Here is a 21,029-nt window from a genome sequence, read left to right as displayed (position 1 = left end):
CTAAAATTATATATTAAATATTCTGTTTCTATCATATTTAACTTAAAATGCTTATCTTCTAAAGTGTTTCTCTACATCACCAACTTTAGATTGGCATATTCTTTACTTTCATCAACTAAGACCACATCATTGGTAAACAACATACATGAAGGGATTTGATCTTAAATATACTTAGTTATATAGTTCATTTATAACCAAAACAAACAACTAAAGGTCTTATTGTTAACTTTATAGTTCTAATAGTAGTAATAATATTACTATGCATATCTTTTACTAAATTTATGTACATAGTAGTGACCTTCTCCTTTTCTCTAACCCACCAAAAGTCCTTGCGAGATACTTATTATATGCCTTTTCTAATGCAATAAAGATTATATGCAAATTTTTCTTCCTATCTCTATGCTTCTCTATCAAATGATTTAAAATATAAATTGTTTTTGTAGTTGGCATTCTAGGTATAAAACCAAATTGATTTATAAAAAAAAAATACTCATTTCAAATCTTAGCCTTTACTATTATATGATTGTATACATGTAAAAAAAAATATAAATAAATGTGATTTAATTATCAATGCACATGTAAATACGTACTCATCTCTATATAATAATCATTGAATATGCTTTTATTTAACTACAGTTAAATGTGTAAGTATTCATGTGTTCATTATAAATGCATGCAGTTATTAGTTAATGTAGTTTTTAGTTTTCACAAATTAACTTATTATTCCAAGTTATGTATGCCAAAAAACCTAACAAAAGCAAATTGAGTAAGACTTAGGCTAAATTGAAGAAGAAATTGAAGTTAATGAACTAAACACACAAAGAGAATACAATCGTGTTCTTTAACATGGCTACTTACAGACTTTTTCTAAATTCAGAGTGGATACATGGTTAGAAAACACGCCCGTGTACTGCCTTATGAGGTCATGTTACTTTGGAACACAGCCATGTTTGGTTATGTGGAAGCGTGTTTTTCAAATATGTTTTTCCAAAAATACTATTTCAAGAAACTTAACTACCTATCAAGAACATTAAACACTCCCATATTTAGTGGTCATGTTTAGTTGTATAGGGACCCTATAAATAGATGTTTAAGAGATAAATCATGAACTTTTTGGCTGGTGATTAAATAGAAAGCTTTTTGGCGATGAATTCAGAGATCTCTCACAACTCTCTTGGAGCATTCTTTGGAGTGTTTGATCCTTAATCCATAGAGAAGAAGAGTTGGATAGAAAAATTGGAGGATTAGATCAAGCTTTCAAGGAGATAAAGTCACCAAGTCTTTCATACATGAGTGTCCAGTCATCTTCTTAGTGCTTGGACTTGATGAACTTTGGTTATAATTTGATTTCTTGACTTCTTTTCTATTGATCTAATTTGGATTGATATTGAGATTCAATTTTGACAATGCTTGATCCATGAATTTAGTTAGTGAGAGCCCAAATTTGTGAGCATAGGTTTTGTTAGCAACATCCTGAATCTATGATTAATAATACACTTAATTAGTGAGAGCTTGAGTGTGTGAGTGATATTCAACAATTGAAAGAGTTTCAACTCATTTCTTAGAGTTAGAATGATAAGAACTTTCCTGATTAGAGTGGTGTAATAGTGAGGATCACAAACCTAATACATTTATAAAGGGGAATGTACAAAATACTTGCCCCACCATATTTAGGAGTTAGTCACTTAGAGATAAGGGCTAGTTTATGCAAGAAACCTCCACAATCTCTTGATAAAAAAGGATTAGACTCAAGAATCTTTAAATCAAAAGTTTTTCACATTTAAAAACCAAAGGAAATCTTGTTCCACTTATTGTTTTCATAAAATTCATCTTTTCTTGATATTTATTTTGTGAAATCTTGGAAGTAAGTTCTTAAGCTTGTTTTCTTTCTTGTTAAAAATTTAAACTTTATTTTGATTAGTTAGATAATAGGAAGAGAGTTAGGAGCTAGTATTCATTTCCCCAAGAGATTGGCCTTGCTTTTTAGTATGCTATTATTACTTGGTTCGACATGTGCACTTGTCTTTTCAAGCTCACTCACGCAACTCATCAAGTTATGTTATGAATATTAAAATATGAAAACCTGAAATACCACCCATTGACTTTAGATGAGTAATTATGGATGAGTACAAGCTCAATTGCTAGGGCTAGCCACACGCGGCCACAACTACACACACACATATGTATATATCCGTTAGACAAATAAAAAATTTTAAAAAAATGATAAAATTATTTAATTAATTAAAGTGAATGAACCATTAATTATTTTAGAAAGTCATGTTAGAAATATATCCAAATTAAGATTTTGGTCATCAAAATTTTACGTTATGTTATCTTTTATTTATTATTTTTATGCCTAAAAAATTAATATGAAATGTGCATGGTATGAAATAATAAGTTTATGTTGTACAGTTATTTTATTTCTATTATAAATTTATATTTTTCATGCTCAATTTTGAATACTTTCAACTAAATATTTATTTTCATTCACATCCCTTTTATTCCCATTTCATTTCCTCAAACTAAACATGTAACCATGCATTGATTTATTTGCTAGTCTATGAGATGAGCATTTATTTGCTTGCACATGTGAGCTCATTTGCAAGAGTGATCTTAGTGACATTAGCATCATCATCTCTCTTTTTTTGTTACATCATTATTGCATTACCTTCTGATTATTTTGACTATTTCTTATGTTCTTGATTTTTATTTTGTCTCATAGTAAGATACTCCACCATAAGAGGAGTGTGATAGAAATAGCTACTAGTTAGGATTTTAATTATTAAAATTTTATATTATGATTAGGATATTTTATTTTTCATGTAATATTTCTTTGCATATGGAAATGTAATATAAAAAGCCTGAAGTATAGGATACTATACTATAATAAAATTATCTCATGCATTTGACTCTCATGCGGTAGGTCGAGGGCTCAACTCCCTCATAATGCATTTGTTGATGTTATACCAGGTCCATGGCATTGATTTACTCATGGATTTCTCGGTTATTATTGAGATTCCTTAGGGGTAAAAGAGTTATTTGGAAAGGAATGATATGATGGTAATTAAGTATCATTGTATTCTTGCAGTTTGTGTGATGTTATAAGGGCAAAATGGCGACTCATGATTGTTGTAGTTTGAGTGAAGTTGTAAGGGTAAAAGAATCTTTTACTCATAACCTAATCCTTTATAAGGTTTTTCCCTTTTCCCTTCAACCCTATCTTCTTCTCCAACACCCCTTCTCTTCTTTTTCTTTAATCCTTACTTGTTTGAAGTATTTTTTAGCCCTTATTGTTTGCTAAAGAGGCAAACAACTTACTTCTTTGAATTCTTTTTTTTTTATTTGGTTTTTGCATCCTAGAGAAGGTTCCTTTGTTTCTTTCATTTTGGGTTGTCTCCAGGGCTATTGAAACTTGTTTGCTCTTTGCATCATGCTTGGTTTCATGTTGAACTAATATTTAATTGTTTAAATTTTGTTTGAATAGTATAAAAGATTTTCTATCATCGATTTGAATTACTTGTTCTTGAAGTTTGATGATTGATTGACCACACTCTTTAGATGTTTTATTTGATTTCCCTTTGAAACTAAAAGAAGTGTGGTGATATTAAGTTTATTTGGTGTTTTTCCTTCAATTCCTCTCAAAATAAGGTAAACCTTGGATGATTTTCATTGATTCAACACATGATACTATAGCACTACTATAGCACCGAGAATTCAATTATTTTTCTTTGGCTTCTTTGACTTTTCAACCTTAAATTGAGTCCATTCCAATGACTTGCAATTAAAATCATTTTATTCAAGATTGAATCAAACCAAATCCAAGGCTCATTCATGCATGCATGGCATATACACTTAGGATTTTGCATGTTGCATTTTATTTATTCTTTTTGTAGAAACTCTATGTAATTTTACAATTTTTTTAGGTAGTGAAACACTTGATTTACTTGGTATCTATACACTTATATACACAATTGTTCTTAAACATGATTCACTTGTGTACACTTACATACATGATTGAATTAATGAGTTTATCAAATGGTTGGTTTTTAAACATGGCTAATCCTTGCTTTATAGCATGATTTTGATACCTTTGTGTATATGGTGAAAAATCGTTGTGGAAAAGGAAAGTATAGCATTTTATGTATTGGTCTATGCAAAAGATTCTTAAATTTACCTTATTGTTGGTGAATGTGGGTTATAACCTGGTCATTGTCGTGAAGGTCTCCACGATCTGGTCTATAGAGAGGCAACGTGTTTGATTGGCTCATTGTTCCCCATTCAGGAGGGGCGTAGAAAACTTGAGTGGGTAGTGGAAGGATCCCCACTGAATCTGAGATACTGTGGGCACTTGATGAGGGATTTCAGAGGCTAATGCAAAAGAAGGGCATATATTACAATATATATATATATATACACACATATTTAACTAAAAATAAACAACCTTGGTTGTTCCTAATTTAGTCGTGGCCACAGCTAGATTGGAAAAGTTTTAAGGTTAGCCTTGCAAATATTTTAGATATATTTGGTTACTTATTTTGAAATCACCCAAATGTATTTATTTTGAGTATCCGGTTCTAGAAATTTTTTTTTCCGTGTGACCTAATCTACTTTAAATCAATGTAAGTTTTATATATGGTAATGGAGCTTGATTTGATTTTATTGTTAAGGCTTTATTATCCCCTAATAAGACTATTTTTTTCCCATTCACCTAGTAACTAAGTTACTCATCTCTTTATTTCTTTCATTTCCCAAGTTGTGCTTGGTCAATGCGTAGTAAGACTTTGTGCTATGTAGCTTCTTTGATAATCACACCTTATATTTTTATTTACACCCATTTGCTTTTATGTATATGAGTATTAAATTTGTATAAGGATGGTTCCACTAGTTGATCACCTTTAACCACTTTGTATATCAATTTGTTTTGTTATTAGATATTCTATATTTTGTTTAGATATTAGATGGTTCACTTAGTGATGTTGTTATCTATATATGTATATGTTTGATGTGATATTAGGTTCTTCATGCCTTGTGATAGCTTCAAGATAAGGTGTTACTCATATCTCCTTAGGTTGTCATGGTGGTTGTTACAAACTTAGCCATGGGTTAAGTTGTAATAGTTGAGGTGTAAATATTGTATGTGAATGTGTGGTGACTTGTCCATATTATAAAAAATAAATAAATAAATAAATAAAGGAAACATTACTTAATGGGCCTTGTGTATTTTCAAAGTGCTGAAATAGGGCCTAGAACTTTGGTAGTGACCAATAAGTCCCCACTTTTTTATTTACCATTTTACTCTTTTTCGTCTACGCTCTCCTTTCTCTCCGTTAGGGGTGTAAATGAGCCAAGCTACTCGTGAGCTACTCGAGATCGGCTCGGTTAATGCTCGAATTCGATTCGATTTTTCACGAGTCGAGCTGAGCTCGAGCTGCTCGTTTATGTTGACGAACCGAGCTCGAGCCCAAAAACACTCAGCTCGTGAGGCTCGCGAGCCTAAACGAGCTTTTATATATAAAATATTAAATTATTTATATATAAATTACAAAAATACATAATTATATAAATTATATAAAATTACAAAAATACTTATGTATACAAAGTAATCGAGCTTAAACGAGCCGAGCTCGAGCTACTTAAGCTTTTCAGCGAGCCGAGCTCGAGCCTTCGAATACTATACTCGAGCCGAGCTCGAGTCTGGTGATACTCGGCTCGGCTCGGCTCGTTTACAGCCCTACTCTCCATTGGCCTTCTATAACGCCTCCATCAGCGATGAGAGAATATTAGAATCCTAGCTATGCGTATATATACGAGCCCTTTTTCCTAACTTCTCCTATTCCACACCAAAAATCCCTTTTTGGATCCTTTTGCTCGTTTTCCCCCTTCAATTTTCTCCTCAATTAGAGCTCTAATTCTTTCTATTTCAACCTTAATTTGGAGCTCTTGTTTGTTTTATTGGAACTTTACACTCTTTGATTTGTTTATGCTTTGATTTTGTAGTCGTCAGGCATGGATCAGAGCCAAAGAGCCATGGAGGCTCATTAGAGGTCTCGGATAGTTGATTTGTGTGCGCGGATGAGGACAAGGTCACTCTAGTTTATAAGCTTGAGGAGATTTCTGAGCTCCTCGGGACTTCTCCAACTTGCATCGTTAAGGAGGTCTCAGAGTTCTCAAGAGTCTTGATCATAAGAGCCTGATCGTCAAGAAAAAGGTATATGAGTTAATTTTCTCACTCTACCTTTTTTTTTTGGGAAAGTTGCAATCTTTGTGTTCCTTTGAGGATTGTGGATGGATAAAGCTTAAGGGAATTGCAAAATGGTGTTTTTGATGGAATTTGTTTCTAAAAAAAAGAAGGTTTTGATCAATGTATGCTAATTAGTTCCGATAGAAATTTAACAATAGAAAATAGCTAAAATGTTTGTATCATTGATGTAGGTAGTAATAAATTTTTAATTTTCTGGTGCCGGCCTTTGAGGCATGGAGACTAAAAAGGTGGCAAAGGTGATGAAGAAGAAGACCGTTAAAGTTTAAGTCTCCGTTAGCATTTCAGTTACGCCATGTTTGTTAGGCTAGGAATTGAGTGGAAACAGAGAGGAGGGAGATGAAGAGGATGAGTGGGGAAGATGAACTTTCCGGTGATGTTCAGAGCACTCCCGCATGTGAGGGAGCATGTGCTTCACCGGTGATGAAGAAGCAGGTCGTCGGGGAAACAGTGAGGATGGTGATCATAATACTAAGGTGAAGTAGGGAATTAAAAAAAAATTATAAGAGTAAAAGTATAAATTTATTAAAAAGCAATGCCTAGAGGTGTCAAATGGGCCGGCACGGCCCGGGCCCATGGCAGCCCGAAAACTGTGCGTGTCCGGGCCGGCCCGGCCCATGGCTTTGTCGTGCCGGGCCGGCACGGCCCTGCAATGGTGGAGGGTCGGCCCGGACGCAGACACGGCCCACTTTGTCGGGCTCGTGCCGTCGTCGCTCCGTTAATATTTTTTTTAATATAAAAATATTAAAAAAATAAAAAAATATAAAAAAATCAGAAAAAAATTTATTTAAAAATATAAGAAACATTATCTAATAATTAAATGATATAAATATAAATTAAATTTTTACTATAATTGAAAAAACTATATTATCATTTATCATTATCTATTTATCTTTAAAATCAAATCCTTTAGGCTTTTTTGAGTTTTAATCCATTTCCTAATCTAAATCCTTAGTTAAATGACTTGAAATCATCGATCAACGATTCAACATAAATATTCAAATAAGTGAATAACCCAAAAAAACAAGAACCATTCTCAATTTCAGTAAAGAGGAAGTGAGGAACTAATACTATACAAGCAAAAAATTTAAAAAAAGAAGAAAAATCACATTAGAACTTGGTCTCATAAAGATGAAGAGTTTACGTAATCAACTCAAACAAGAGAGCATGAGATTTATTAATACAAATTTAAGAACACAAAAATAGAAAAAGAATACTCTCCAAGTGTTGTTTCACCTCCGAATTTCCATCTTGGACCTCAAGCATTGAATGAACAAATCCAGTAACATCAAGGTGTAAACCATAAGACAAGTTATAACAGGTAGAAATAAACTTAGAAGAAGATGAAATAGGAGAGATCAACCAATCCATACACTATCTATTTTAATGCTTGAGATCAGCCAATGTATTTTGCTAGTTTAAACCATAAGACAAGTTATAGGAGAGATCAGCCAATCCCAAATAAAACAAATAGGTAAATATTTTGCTAGTTTACAATGTATTTGACAGCAAAAAGATACAAATTTGAAGAGAAGAACAAATATAAAGCATTCACAAATTCCAAATGAAAGACCAGTCCTTGAGAACAAATTGTCATTAATATATAGAGAAGAGAGGAGGAGAGAGGAGGAGGGGCGCGGAGGGATTTGCGAGGCCGATGGAGAGGACAGAGAGGAGGAAAGGGGTGGAAGGGGAGGAGGGAGGGGAGGAGGAGAGAAGGGAAAGGAGGAGAGGATCTTGGCTTGGGGATCGGAGAGGACGGAGGGTCGGGCGCAGGGGAGGGCTGGGCGTGCGGGCGCTGCGGTTGAACCGGTGAAGCGGTGAAGTGCGGTCGTGCGGCGTGCGATGTGGGGAGGGCTAGGCGGGCCGTCACGGGCTTCAAGGAGTCAAGGACCAAGTCACCAAGCTAAGGAGCTAACCCTAATGAGAAACATAGAAAGAAAGAATGAAAGATCAAAGATTAGTTAAATACTTAAATATATATTTTATATTTAAATAAAAATCTTAAAAATTGCAAAAAAATAACAATTAATTTAATTATTAGTATCATAGATTCATACTATCATTTGAATTTTTGAAATAAACTCAAAAATACTTATCTGAACATTTGAAACAATAAAAAAAGGAATAAAGGATTAATTCTTGGCATGTTCCAAGCTTGAGAGTTGAGGCTCATCAATTTATTTCTTCTACGTCAAGATCGTGATATATGCCTTCTCCGCCGTCATCGTGGGGTGAATTGTTCTATTAGCCCTTGCAATCTATCTTCAGAGATCTAGCCAATCCTTCGGACATATGCACATTTGCACTTTGCTTTGATTATTCATTCCGCCTCCTCCTATCATCCAAAGACTCTTTTTCCTCGCGACTAAAACAAGACTCGATGCTACTGTAGACATCGGTGGAGTTAACAAATCACGAGCCATGGCGGCAAGTACAGGATAACTATGCGCCTGTTGTTTCCACCATGTCAAAATATCAAACTTATCCATTTCTTCCGATGTAAGAAAATTATTAATATTATTATTTAAATAATGATTTATTTCATGAGAAGTAGAAGAAGTACTAGTATTAGAATTAGAAGAAGAAAAAAAGAAGAAGAAGCACCCATGGAAAATTTTTTGTTAATTTTATTTACAACATAAGTGGCGGATCTATTTTTGGTGCTTGAAGAGGAACTTTCACTAGATTGAGGCATATTGAAAGTCCTTCTATCACCATATTTTTCTATGATATTCATTATACATGTCATAAAAATAAAGAACAATAATTTTCTTTCAAAAGAGAATGATCAAGATCCATATTATTATCATAAGAATCAATTATGCAAAAAGTGCCATCAATTTTAAAACGGGGGTCAAGAAACATAGCTAAAATAGGAAGTGGTTCGATTTTTCCAAAATATTTTTTAAATTTTTCCTCCATGGGAGCAATAATAGGAGCAAAATTAGGGTCTTCTCTATATTTTGCAAAAACCTCACTAATAAAAAATATTTGGTTGACAATAATAGATGAAGTGGAATAATAAACACCGGACAAAATATTAGTTGAAGCATAAAAAATTTCCAAAAATTCCTTAATTAAATGGCAAACTTCCCAATCATAATTAGTGACATGATCATTGGGAAATCTCTCATTAACAAACATAGAAATAATATCTCTATCATTATAAGCACACTCCAACATTTCATAAGTTGAATTCCACCTATGCTCAACATCAATGATATATCTTTTTACATTTTCTCCCCTTTTCCGAACAATAAGCTTGAAAAATCATGTCTTCGGGTTGAACCATTTTCGAACATATAAAATAGAATTTCGAACTTTTTTAATATGGGGCTCAATTATTTTTTTAAACCATCTTTAACACATAAATTCAAAAACATGACAAGCACAACGCACATGAAAAAGCCCCGGAAAAATAAAGGCATTAAATTCATTTTTAAAAAGATCGACCGCATTGTTATTTGTCAAGCATTATCCAAACTAATTGAAAAATATAGAACTCGAAAATATTATACTCATTAATAGCCCGAGTTATATAACTCTGCAATAACACTTATGTATGACGGTGTTCTAATTCAAAAACTTAAAAATACGCTTTTGCAAAAACCCAATTATTATCAATATAGTGACCGGTAACACAAAGATAATTCGCTTTGAAATTGAGAAGACCAAATATCCGAAGTAAGAGAAATTTTTAAAAGAACAAGAAGATAATTCGAAATTAATTTTTTTGTTTATAATCATCATAAATAATAAGACAATATTTTTCTTATAGTATTTCTTGAAACCGATTTAAAATTTGGATTAAAACCTCGAATAAGCATTTTTATAAAAGTGGTATTTTCGGCAAGATAAAAAGGTTGCTCATTTTGAACAATAAATTTCGCAACTTCTTTTCTTGCATTTTCATTATTAAAAATAAAATTTCCCATACTCGAATCGGTAAAACTAATTTGCGCTTTGTGTGGGATCGTGGCTTTCAGCGGCATGCTTATCGGCATGTCTTTTTAAATGCCCCGTCCCCCAAGTTTGGCAAGAAAAAAATCTTTTTACATTTTTTTACAAACCGCCCGAGTGCCTTTGTTCGAAAAATCAACAATGTCATAAAAATTGCCAAACCCCGAAGTTCGCTTTTCTAGAGCTCGAGGGTTGTCACTTGATGGCCCAATATTTGGGGTCTCAATACAACATCATCATCATCCGGAGAATTTAACGGGGCATTTTCATAAAAAACCAAACGGAGAATTATCGGAGGGAAAGTTGGGAGAAGAACCGCCATTATGAAAAATTAAAAAAATTAAGAATAACGGATTACCTCAATTGCTTTTAACAAATAATTTACTAAGTCGATTTTTGGTGTCGATTTCTTTTTGAGTGCAATTGAGATACTTGATGATGAACTTGAAACTTGGATTTGCAAACTTGAAGCTTGGAAGTTGCACTTAGAAGCCAAAGAGAGAATTAGATTGAGAGATGAGAGAGTTTGGTGTGAAAAATTTTAGTTTTGAATTTAGGGTATTTATAATTTTTTTAATATTTTTTTATTCCAAAAATGCCCCTCATAAACCAGCCGCTTATAGTTGTTGTAAAGGGCAAAATTGTCATTTACACCAAAAAGACTAAAATACCCATAAAACTAGCCGTTAGATAGTTGTTGGGATGGGTAAAAATGTCTTTCTATCAAAGCAAAAAAAGAAAATAAATTCAAAGTTTTAACACAAAAAAATAAAAATAAAAAAATAAGAAGTGGATCGCATGGTCGGGCCCGCTGCGTCTGGGTCGGCACTGCCCAACCGCCAGCCTCACTGGGCACAGCGTCGGGCCGGCCCGCGTGCCCTGGCCGGGCACTGCCCGAGACGGGCCGGCCCACGGGCCACGTAACCCCGCCCGGCCCGGGTTGAGTCGCGTGCTCAGCCCCGACACGATATCGTAGCATCGTGCTCGATCGGGCACGGCCCAAATCGTGCCGGGCCGTGCCGGGCCCGGGCCGGCACGGCCCGTTTGACACCTTTAGCAATGCCCAATGGTCATAAAATTTTTTGAAAAAGTCCTAAAAGATAGCTGATTTTTTCAAGGCTCTCATAGGCCAAATGCAAAATTTTTTAGACTTAAGAGTCTTTTCTTAGTAAATAAATTTATGTTATGCAATTGTTTTATTCTTTATTTATTTTGATATTACATATATTTTAAACTTAATCGAAGTCAAACAAGTCCATTAGATATGTAAAAATAGAACTATCAAACATTCAAAGTCCCTAAGTTTTTATACGTGTCATAATCATGGTTTCTATCTATTTATTTTATGTGAATAGTTAATTAGAAAGTAAATTATAATTCAAAGAACTCAAGCGAACGCTTTGGTGAATGTGACTTGTGCTGACGAAATACAATAGTTACAGCTGATGGACGTTTTCCAATGGAATTGGTCTTGGTCTATAATGAGACATTATTAATGAAAATATAGCTCATAAGTAAGAGAATTCCTACCAATGACCAAGTAGTCTACTGGTAACTCAGATCCTCATTAAAACTTTTCATAAATGATAATAGTTCAAATCATGAGTGAGGGCACATTTGTGAGAGTATAAGTAGTGATTACGTGCCGGTGGTCCTAATACTCATATGTGTGTAAGTCTCGCTGCCACTTACTCCGCTGAGATTTGAGTGCACTTTTTTTAGCAGTCTAGCAACTTATCTTGGTAAAAAAAAATTACTTATATTATTAAAATCATTAAAAAAAATATTCTTTTGAATAAATTTACATAGCCAAAGTATTAAGAATTAGATTCATCATTATCTCAATTAACTGGCATTGGTTATAATTATATTGTTCTATGTAATATATTAGGAGATAGCATGATTTCAGGAGATTTTGTCTCTCTTCTTTTTCTCTTATTGTACTTTAATTGATTAATGAGAAAATAATCCTTACTTCCTTTTCTTACAAAGTTCTATCCAAACAAACGAAACATTAAAAATTAAAAAATCAAGTATTTTTGTTTCTTTTCATCTTTTATATTACCAAAACATTCAATTTAATGATTTTTTTCCACATTTAACTTCAAAACTTAATCAGATTTTACTTTATGAATATGAGTTGGTTCAAGCAATAAATGCATGGTTTGCTTAAGCAACCAGTTTTAAATTCAAATCTTTAAATATTGTAAAAAACATTAAAAGATATCTAACTGTGGATTAACACTTTAAAAACAAAAATCTCATAACTGAATATTTTAAAAATACAAAAAAAGACACTAAGTACTAGATAAAAATGATAATGGGGGCAAAGAACAAGGTCTTTACCCTGAGGGGGGAAAAACAAACAAATTAACAAAAACTAAAACAAAGGCCTGGTGATCTTGATGACAAGGCCAGGGAAAACATCATCAGAATCCTGAATATGAGGGTTCTCGTCCAATATGAAAGGATCACCACACTTGGCACTGATGCTATGCAAGGTCTCCCCCTCTCCCACAATGTATATCTCATCACAAGGATATGGATTACCACTGCCACTCCATCCTTCATTATTAATGCTCTTCATCCTTAAGATCTGCACATCCACTTCACTGCTGAGCAAGAGAAGCATTGTGATCATTAGAAATAATAAAGCACAAAAACGAGCAATCATATTCTCTATTGACGCCATTGATGGACAGATAATACTGCAAAGCTCTTATTATTGTTATTTTGAAGAAGATCATTAACAATTAGGACATATATATATATATATATATATATATATATATATATATGAGTTTGAGCTGTTTTGAAGCAGTTGAAGGAGAAGATAAAGGAGGAGGTCTTGTCTGTGTTTGTTGGGAGTTGTTGTAAGTTCAAAGCAAGACTACCGGGTTGGTTTCAACTTGATCATCCATTCATTTCATTGTAGTAGTTGGTGGTGGTGTGATATGTCTAATCCTCTGTTCATGTTCATTATTTTTTATGGAGAAGGTTGTAATCAAAAGGCATAACATTTTCCAAAATCTCTATCAGATAATTCAGAATACAGATATACAAAAATTAAATAGCATATTTAATTGTGCTGTTATTTTCACTTGCTTATTTTTTTTTATCTAAAATTCCTTTTTGTTGGTAGAACAATAGTTAGGGAGCATAACCTCGTGTTATTTCTCTTGCATTGGAAGAGGAGACCAGGCTATTTCTTAATCTAAAGTTGTTTTATCCCATGGCTTATTTACATTTATCAATGATATATATATATATATATATGTATATTTTGGAACTATTTACAGCATTTATAGTATTAGTATATGGACCTAGGCACAAAACTAATATAATAATAATAATAATAATAATAATAATAATAACAACAACAATAATAATAATAATAATCAAGGATCAGAAATAAATAGCTATGGTTAGTATCTTAAACCCTATGTTGTTTTTTCTAGATACTAATAATAATTAATAATAGCTAAAAAAAAAGTTAATTTATTTTATAAAAATCCAAAATGTATTCATTAAAAAGTTATATATATAATTCAAAGGTTAATTTTAGTTTTCAACTCATGATTAGTTGCTTTCAAATCTACTAATAAATAAATTGTCTTAATAAATGAAAAGCATAAATTTGCAAAAAGGAAGGAACAAAATTGGAAAGATTCATCATAAGATAAAGCGTTGAAGAGAAACAACTACTTTTCTTTTACTGGTTTTACGGGTAATGATATGATAAAAGAATAAGATCATCATGAATCTTGAAATAGTTTGTGTTTTCAATTATTAAGATCTTTGGATTATATAAATTGCAAAGATTGATTTGATGAATTAAAACATTAATGCTCTTATTTAATAATAACAATAACAAATTTTTAAAAAAAAAAAACAAAATGGCCATGGGATAAGAAAAAAATCAAAATTGCTATATGTTTTGACTTTTGAAAAATTAATGAACTTTTGCTTGATAAGTCTAGAGTTTGCACTATTTTATAAATTCTCATGTTAAATTTTTTTAATTATTTCCAAAGAATTAATGTATTGAGATTTATAGTGAAAATCATGAGCTTTTTGACCAAAGTGCTAAACATATTTATTAAGCAAACTCGATTGCTGTTAGAAAGCTTTGGCTAAAAAACGAGTTGACATGCCTATTGATTTACAAAAAAACAACTTGAATCGTGAGTTGAGCATGCTTTTACGTTAGTTGGATTTGGGCCTAGATTTAATGAACATATTGGGATTTAATCAAATGTAATAGGTTAGATCAAAATTTGACCCAACTCCACTTTAATCTGCTCCTCAGTAATAAATATTGATTTAAATGATTTTTTAATTAAACAAAGATAAATGGCAATTTTTTTTTTAGTGTTGAAGAGTTAGAGCCCCAGAGGTTCCTATGATATTTGTATTGGGCCCAAAGGTCTTATTTTTTGAAGTTATCCAAAGGGAAAATGGGGGCTAATAAATGTCCAAAGAAAAAGACTTACTTTGTTTTTCTTTATCATGTGTTTTGAGTACACTACAAGAAAATTCATAAATCGGCACGGTAATATTGATACGGAAATGAGTTTAAAAACCGTGCCAAATTGACTTCGGAACCGTATTTAGTACCCAAAAATAACTGCGTGCTATAGAATTCACAAAATAAATTTTTTAAGCACTGCTTTTTATACTTGCACTCAAACTTTATCACTATTTTTGGCACTGTTTTTAACTATTATGCCAAATATTACCATTAATTTTTGGTACGGACTTTGGTTCTATATTTGCCACGGTTTTGGCACGGTTTTATTAGGTCGGTATTTGACACAATTTTTTGGTACGATTATATATATACTATATCAGCAGTATTTCGTGACGCTTTTAGATTTTTATTACGCCTTTCATCACGTTTTTGCTTATTTTGTAAAAAACTAATTTATATAAAATTAATTTTATTTAAATTTTCTTGAATTACACCAATTAAAATTTTTTTTGAATTGCTAAACAAAAATTATTTTATTGAATTAATAATACATATACATTCCTTTAGTCAACATCTTCAACACAACAAGGAAATATAACCTATCAAGGAATTGGTAAATAATTTGAGCAGGGGAAACAAAGACCAAGTATGTCGAATGACACACACCCAAGTCATCACTTATGAACTACAACATGGATTCTATATCTCAATACCAAATAATTCAGGCTTGATAATAACAAAAAGGCAATTTATACTTTCTAGTCACTGAAATCTTGGAACAACCTGGATTGCTATTCCTATCTTGGCTGATAACTTTCTTATAGTTTTTTGAGTAGAATCAACCTTCTGAGGAGCTTCAACACCTGTTTTGTCAAGACGTTTCAGCCGCTTGCAGTATCTGCCAAAAAGTACTCGCATTTTCTCTTCAGCCTACACAATACCAAATATACATAATCATAAGAAAGAATAAGAGACAACCAATCATTCTTAAAGAAAAGAATTATGCAGGCACTCTTTTTTCTCTTCTATTTTACTATTTGATGGGCACAATGCATGAAAATATTATTCCAGCTTAAAACCAATCGGCTTAAGATCTCGACCAACTCTTGGACTTCGTCAATATCTTCATCCTCGTTCTTTGCCAGATGTGTACCACAATTCTGTATAAGCTGATCAAGAGTTACAAGAAAGATGAAGCATTGCTCACATTGTTTTGATGACAAGTTACAAACAAGATATATGGCTACCAATATCGATCACTAACACCATTTAAACATTTTGTTAAACATTCTGTGTCTGCAAAAAAAAAAAAAGAGAGCTATCTGTGGAATCTTTAAATTGAAACTAATTCAGAATTATTAACAAAAGAACAAATTCTAGTGCTAAAGATGTCTTGAAAGAAGGTATTCTTTTAAGGTCAAGTAGAATATGATTTCTGAATTAATTTGTAGTACTAGAAGCAATATATAACATGGGGCTGAAAATTAAAGCTTGATATATATCAATCAAAAGAATGAAATTAGAAAAAGAAGATCAAATAACAACAAAATTAGAGAAATTGGATGTATTATAACCAACGGTATCAACATCAATGGAAGAAATGCTAAATTGAAATACCATTTGAAAGTCATGTCAATCATTGAATACAAGTAAAGATGGTACTTTCTAGTTTCTAGAATTCAAACAAGTTCACTATTTTCACAAACAAACACACTCAAATCAATAAAATCATGAACATAAAGGACAAACAAGATGTACATGAAGAAACATATATATAAAATGTTAGGTATAGAGAATAAACTAATCTATCTCCACACTACTATTCTAAGCTGATGTAGCACAGAGAGTGTTCATTTGGCTATATGGCAACTAGCAAGAAGATGAGATAGACTAGTACTGCACAGTGATATATGCATGTCATGCCATGTAGAAAGTAAGTATAAGTGCTTTTTGATCCACCTGAGTTCAAGTTAATTTGACTATGCACAAAAGCACTAGAGGTCTGGCAATTAGATTACACACAGCATGAGAGTTTGCTTTGGAGAATAATAGAAGGATAAAGAGAAGTTTACTATTGGCTTAATGTGTCTCCTTATAAATAGATGAACAAAATCATATCTAAATAAAGCTAGCTTACCACCCTTACTAGTTTGTCATGCATGCTTGTTTAGGATTTCTTATTCATTTGTTGGAGTGCAAATTAAAGTAAAACTAAGTAACAAAACACATGAAAACATTTGTTAAGTGCTTTTAAAAATATATAAAATTTGTTAAAGACTTGTTCAACTAAAATTTTTGAAAACATTTTCTCAAGTTGTCACATCTCTTTGACCTGCTCACCATTCAACAGCAGCTAAACAAAGAAGACTAAATATTAAATAATAAAAAGCAATAAATAAATTTATTCTTGATTGATACTGGTTTTAAAAGATAGCATGACTACATGAGGTCCCCATCTAAATCTTAGAAAAAGAAACAAATAGAATTATTAAAGAAGAATAACAGGACAAAGCGTAGGAAAGAAAAAGGGAAAGACAAAACCAAACAGAGGATTTCTAAGAATCCAAATGTAAATAATTAATTAATTAAAAAAAATTAATACCCTGAATTGTCCATCAAGAGTGGAGATCAAGAGGTCTAGGTATTCATCATGTGTTAACTGGCAATCTACCAAGAACAGCTGCAAGTAGTTGTTAACATAATCGTTGCTACCTGTTAATTAATTAAACAAAGTTGATTCATCACCTTATATATATATATATATATATATAATTTTTAGGATGTTATTATATATATAAATTCATAAAAGTAATACCCATTCCAATGAATTAAACAACTTTGATTAGTGAGCTTTTCGATGACGTATCTCCAATTTTAGCAGCAATTGCAACCTTGGTCTTTTCAAAACAAGTTATTTGATCTTCAAGGGATTTCCAATGAAATCCCTTGAAGGAATCTATAGATAGGGGGTGTCCACCTACAATTTTGCGATTAAATCAAATCGCTGATCAAATAAAAGTGTCTGTGTGTGCATGGCCAACATGTTTACTTCAAATAATACATCCAATTATACAAACTCCAACCCAAAAACATCAAATTCTACCAAAAAAAATTCCAAAAACTTCAAATAATTCACATAATCTGGGGTGCCACATTTCAAATCAATACCTAATTCTAAATCCCAAAACCTACTAGAGAGGTAGACTGGAGCCGAATACATAGTACAACAAAAAAACAATCACAAAATCTCACATTCAATATGGAAAATTCTAAATAAAATTAGGCTCGATAGAGATAAAAAATCAAAGACGAAAAGAGTGATACCTTCAGACTGTGGAGAGACAGCGGAATTGAGCAGCATGCGCTGGCGAACCAAGACGAGGGTGAGGTGGGCTGCTAAGTACCAATGATGATCTGCGGCGATGCATTCATCCGTAACCTAACCTCTGTTGGGGTCCAGCCCATTTGTTGGGTTGGATGAATAATTGGGCTCCAAGCCCATGATGAAAAAAAATGAAGCTACGTCAATAGTGGAGAAGATGGAGGGCAAAGAGGTAACTTTACAAGGTGAAACTTTTCTCATTCCTTGGTAATGAGAATAGGTTATGCTGTGATGAGGGTTATTATCCTGAAGAAGTGAGAGAGGGAAGATAAAGAGGGAGAAGAAGGAGAGAAGGCTAGGGCAAGGAGATCGGACGGCCAAACCTCGCCGGATCTCACTCAAACTCCGGGAGAAGACTCCTTGCAAGAAGCACTACCTATTGATTAGGTTTGATCCTTCTATTTTCTCCCTACTTGTTGTTTGTTAGCCATCTTGATGATGATGATGATGCTTGTCAATGAGAACTCTTCTCTCATGAATGTCTTTGTCCTTGTGCTTGTAAACCTCTAGTTAGCTAGAGAAGATCCATTGTAATTCTTTATTGACCTAGTGGATACATGTTTAAGAGGCTCTAAGGAGTCCCGTGGTTTTTCCCTCGATTTGTAGGGTTTCCACTCTAAAAATTGTTGTCTTGAATCTTTGTTTGTTTGTTCATCTCATTCTAACATGAATGAGGGGTTTGATAGAATTTTATGAGTTGTTTTGAAGCTTTGAAGCCTTGTAGAACCCTTGGGACGAACATTGAAGCCTCAAGGAAGACATTGAAGGTTTTTTTGCGACTTATGCGGGCTGCATCACAGAGCCACTAAGATCGCCAGTGAGTTTCACGGGGTGTATGCGGGCGCATGAACCCCGTAAGTGAACAGTTTTGCCAGTGAACTTCACGGGCAGAGTGTCGCCCGCATACTCAGGCCGCATCACGAACAATACTGATGCTTCTGATAATATTGCTACTGATGAATTCCGCATTTTTCACTGTTGCATTTCAGGCCAAACCCCCAACAACCTCAATCCTTGAAATATCATGTATCAGAAAATCAAAAAGTGAATCTAAAATTGAAAACCATACAGCCTAATCAAAGCCACAATCAATATATCAATCGAACAAGAAGGTGAGATCGTCGGCGATTGGAGATGGCGGTGATGGTGCTGGTGAAGAAGATGATGAAGAAGGCGCGGGTGGAGGTGAATGTGATGGAGGTCTCAATGAAGTTGGATTAGGGGTTGAAGGGGATGAAGATGTGATAGGGTTTAAGTTGTGACATTGTTTAAGATGGGGTTAAATAGGGTTAGTCTTAGTTATGGCGATTGAAATTGACCTAATCATGCTATTAAACTCCCAATTGTATTAATTATTTTTAATATATAAACTTAACTAATTATAAAATTAATATATTTATATATTTATATTTTTTTAGTACGAGTATTTGAGTGCGAGTATAAATATATTATTATATTTTTTTGTTTTTAGCACTGATGTTGTACAGGATTAATAAATGAATATATTTATATTTTTTTGGCATGGTATTTGTACGGTATTAATATATTAATATATTTATATTTTTGCCATAATATTTGTACGCAGTATTAATATACTATTATATTTGTATTTTTAGTCACGACATTTGTACGGAATTAAATATTATTATATTTGGGTTCTTAGCTACGGTATTTGTACGGAATTAAAAAATATTTTTAAAAAAATTAGATATGTGGCACGGTTTGTTAGTTTCGTGCCAAATATTGTAACAAATTTATCACGGTTCTTTTTCAGTACCAATTTTTCCGCGCCAATTTGCAATTTTTCTTGTAGTGGTAAGGGAAAGTATATAGCTTGTAAGAGAGTATTAAATGTATTTTTTTTCTCTAAAGAATAATAAGAAAAAAAGATTTTTGAAATGATTTTCTTCTTTGACTCATTGTATTTTTAATAAAAGTGGATAAACCATAACTTTATTCAAATAAAAAGAATAAGTTTTGAACAAGGAATAGAAATTGGAAGTAGGAGAGGAAGTACAACTTGAATCCAAACAAGCTAGAAGGTCATCACTAAGTGTGATGCACTTCCAAAGTAGGCTGGACCCAACTAAATAAAGTGAAAAACAAAGAGGATACCACAAGCGGGAAGGCGAAGATCACCATAAGGTATCAAAGGTCTTCACCAACTAACAAAAGAAGGTGGGAGGGTGAATCACTCCCTAGTTGAAGGTTCTGCGGTGGTATAATCTATATCACTGGGATGATTTGAGACTTGTGCGCTCAGGAAGTTGAGGGAGCTCTTTATCCTCTAAGAAGCTTCATTGAGAGACTATTGTTGAGGATCTGCAGTTGCGAAAAACCAAGAAAGATGCATATTAGCAATTTTAATGATCACAATATAATAAGGTAGAGCAAGTAATTGAAAGATACGATTATTTTTGTTCCGACCATATGTTCTACATTATGGCTCTTAAGATGAGCTCCCAAAGGGGTATGTATTCAGGAATTTAAAGATGGTAACCAGGTGGTCCAAATTTATAAAAAGCTGTTGAAGGGGTTGAATGTAGATTGAATATTTGACTGAAGAATGTCCAAATTCGCTTCGAGAATTCACAGTCAAGAAATAGGTGTTCCACTATTTTAGAGGCTTTGTGACAAAGTACGCATGTGTATGTGGCAGTTTGGAAGTTACAACCTTTCTTATAAAAGATGCGAGGAGGGTAAGAATTCTATCTTCCACGCTAGCCAATTGAATAATGAGATTTTGCTTGGACATCGATTTTTCCAAAAAAATGGGGGTATAATGGGCTACCGTCTTTGCCATCAATTAAAAAAACTTGTAAAAGTTTTGGCTGTGAAGGTACAACTTTTTATCTAGTGTCCAGGCGTTAGAATCATCACAGTCGTTAGAAGCGGTTTGGTATTACTTCTAGAAGTAAAGAGAGATCATCTGCAGTAGATGTATGAAAAAAGCT

The 21,029-nt window shown here is 33.0% G+C and overlaps 1 protein-coding gene across 1 annotated transcript; it reads right to left on the bottom strand.

The window, feature by feature from the left end:
• Positions 1-12,602: 12,602 nt before the first annotated feature.
• Positions 12,603-12,914, bottom strand: LOC120258729. Its single transcript, XM_039266170.1, has one exon. The coding sequence runs from the start codon at positions 12,912-12,914 to the stop codon at positions 12,603-12,605; it is 312 nt and encodes a 103-aa protein (XP_039122104.1).
• Positions 12,915-21,029: the final 8,115 nt, after the last annotated feature.

The sequence above is a fragment of the Dioscorea cayenensis genome, chromosome 4 (genome assembly GCF_009730915.1).
Source record: "Dioscorea cayenensis subsp. rotundata cultivar TDr96_F1 chromosome 4, TDr96_F1_v2_PseudoChromosome.rev07_lg8_w22 25.fasta, whole genome shotgun sequence".
Classification (NCBI taxonomy): Eukaryota; Viridiplantae; Streptophyta; class Magnoliopsida; order Dioscoreales; family Dioscoreaceae; genus Dioscorea; species Dioscorea cayenensis.
The sequence above is the reverse complement of the archived record's forward strand: the minus strand, read 5'-3'. Positions and strand labels throughout refer to the sequence as shown.

Bases quoted from the DNA above. Each gene is read 5' to 3' on its own strand.
- LOC120258729 (XM_039266170.1), bottom strand. From the start codon at position 12,914: ATGGCGTCAATAGAGAATATGATTGCTCGTTTTTGTGCTTTATTATTT.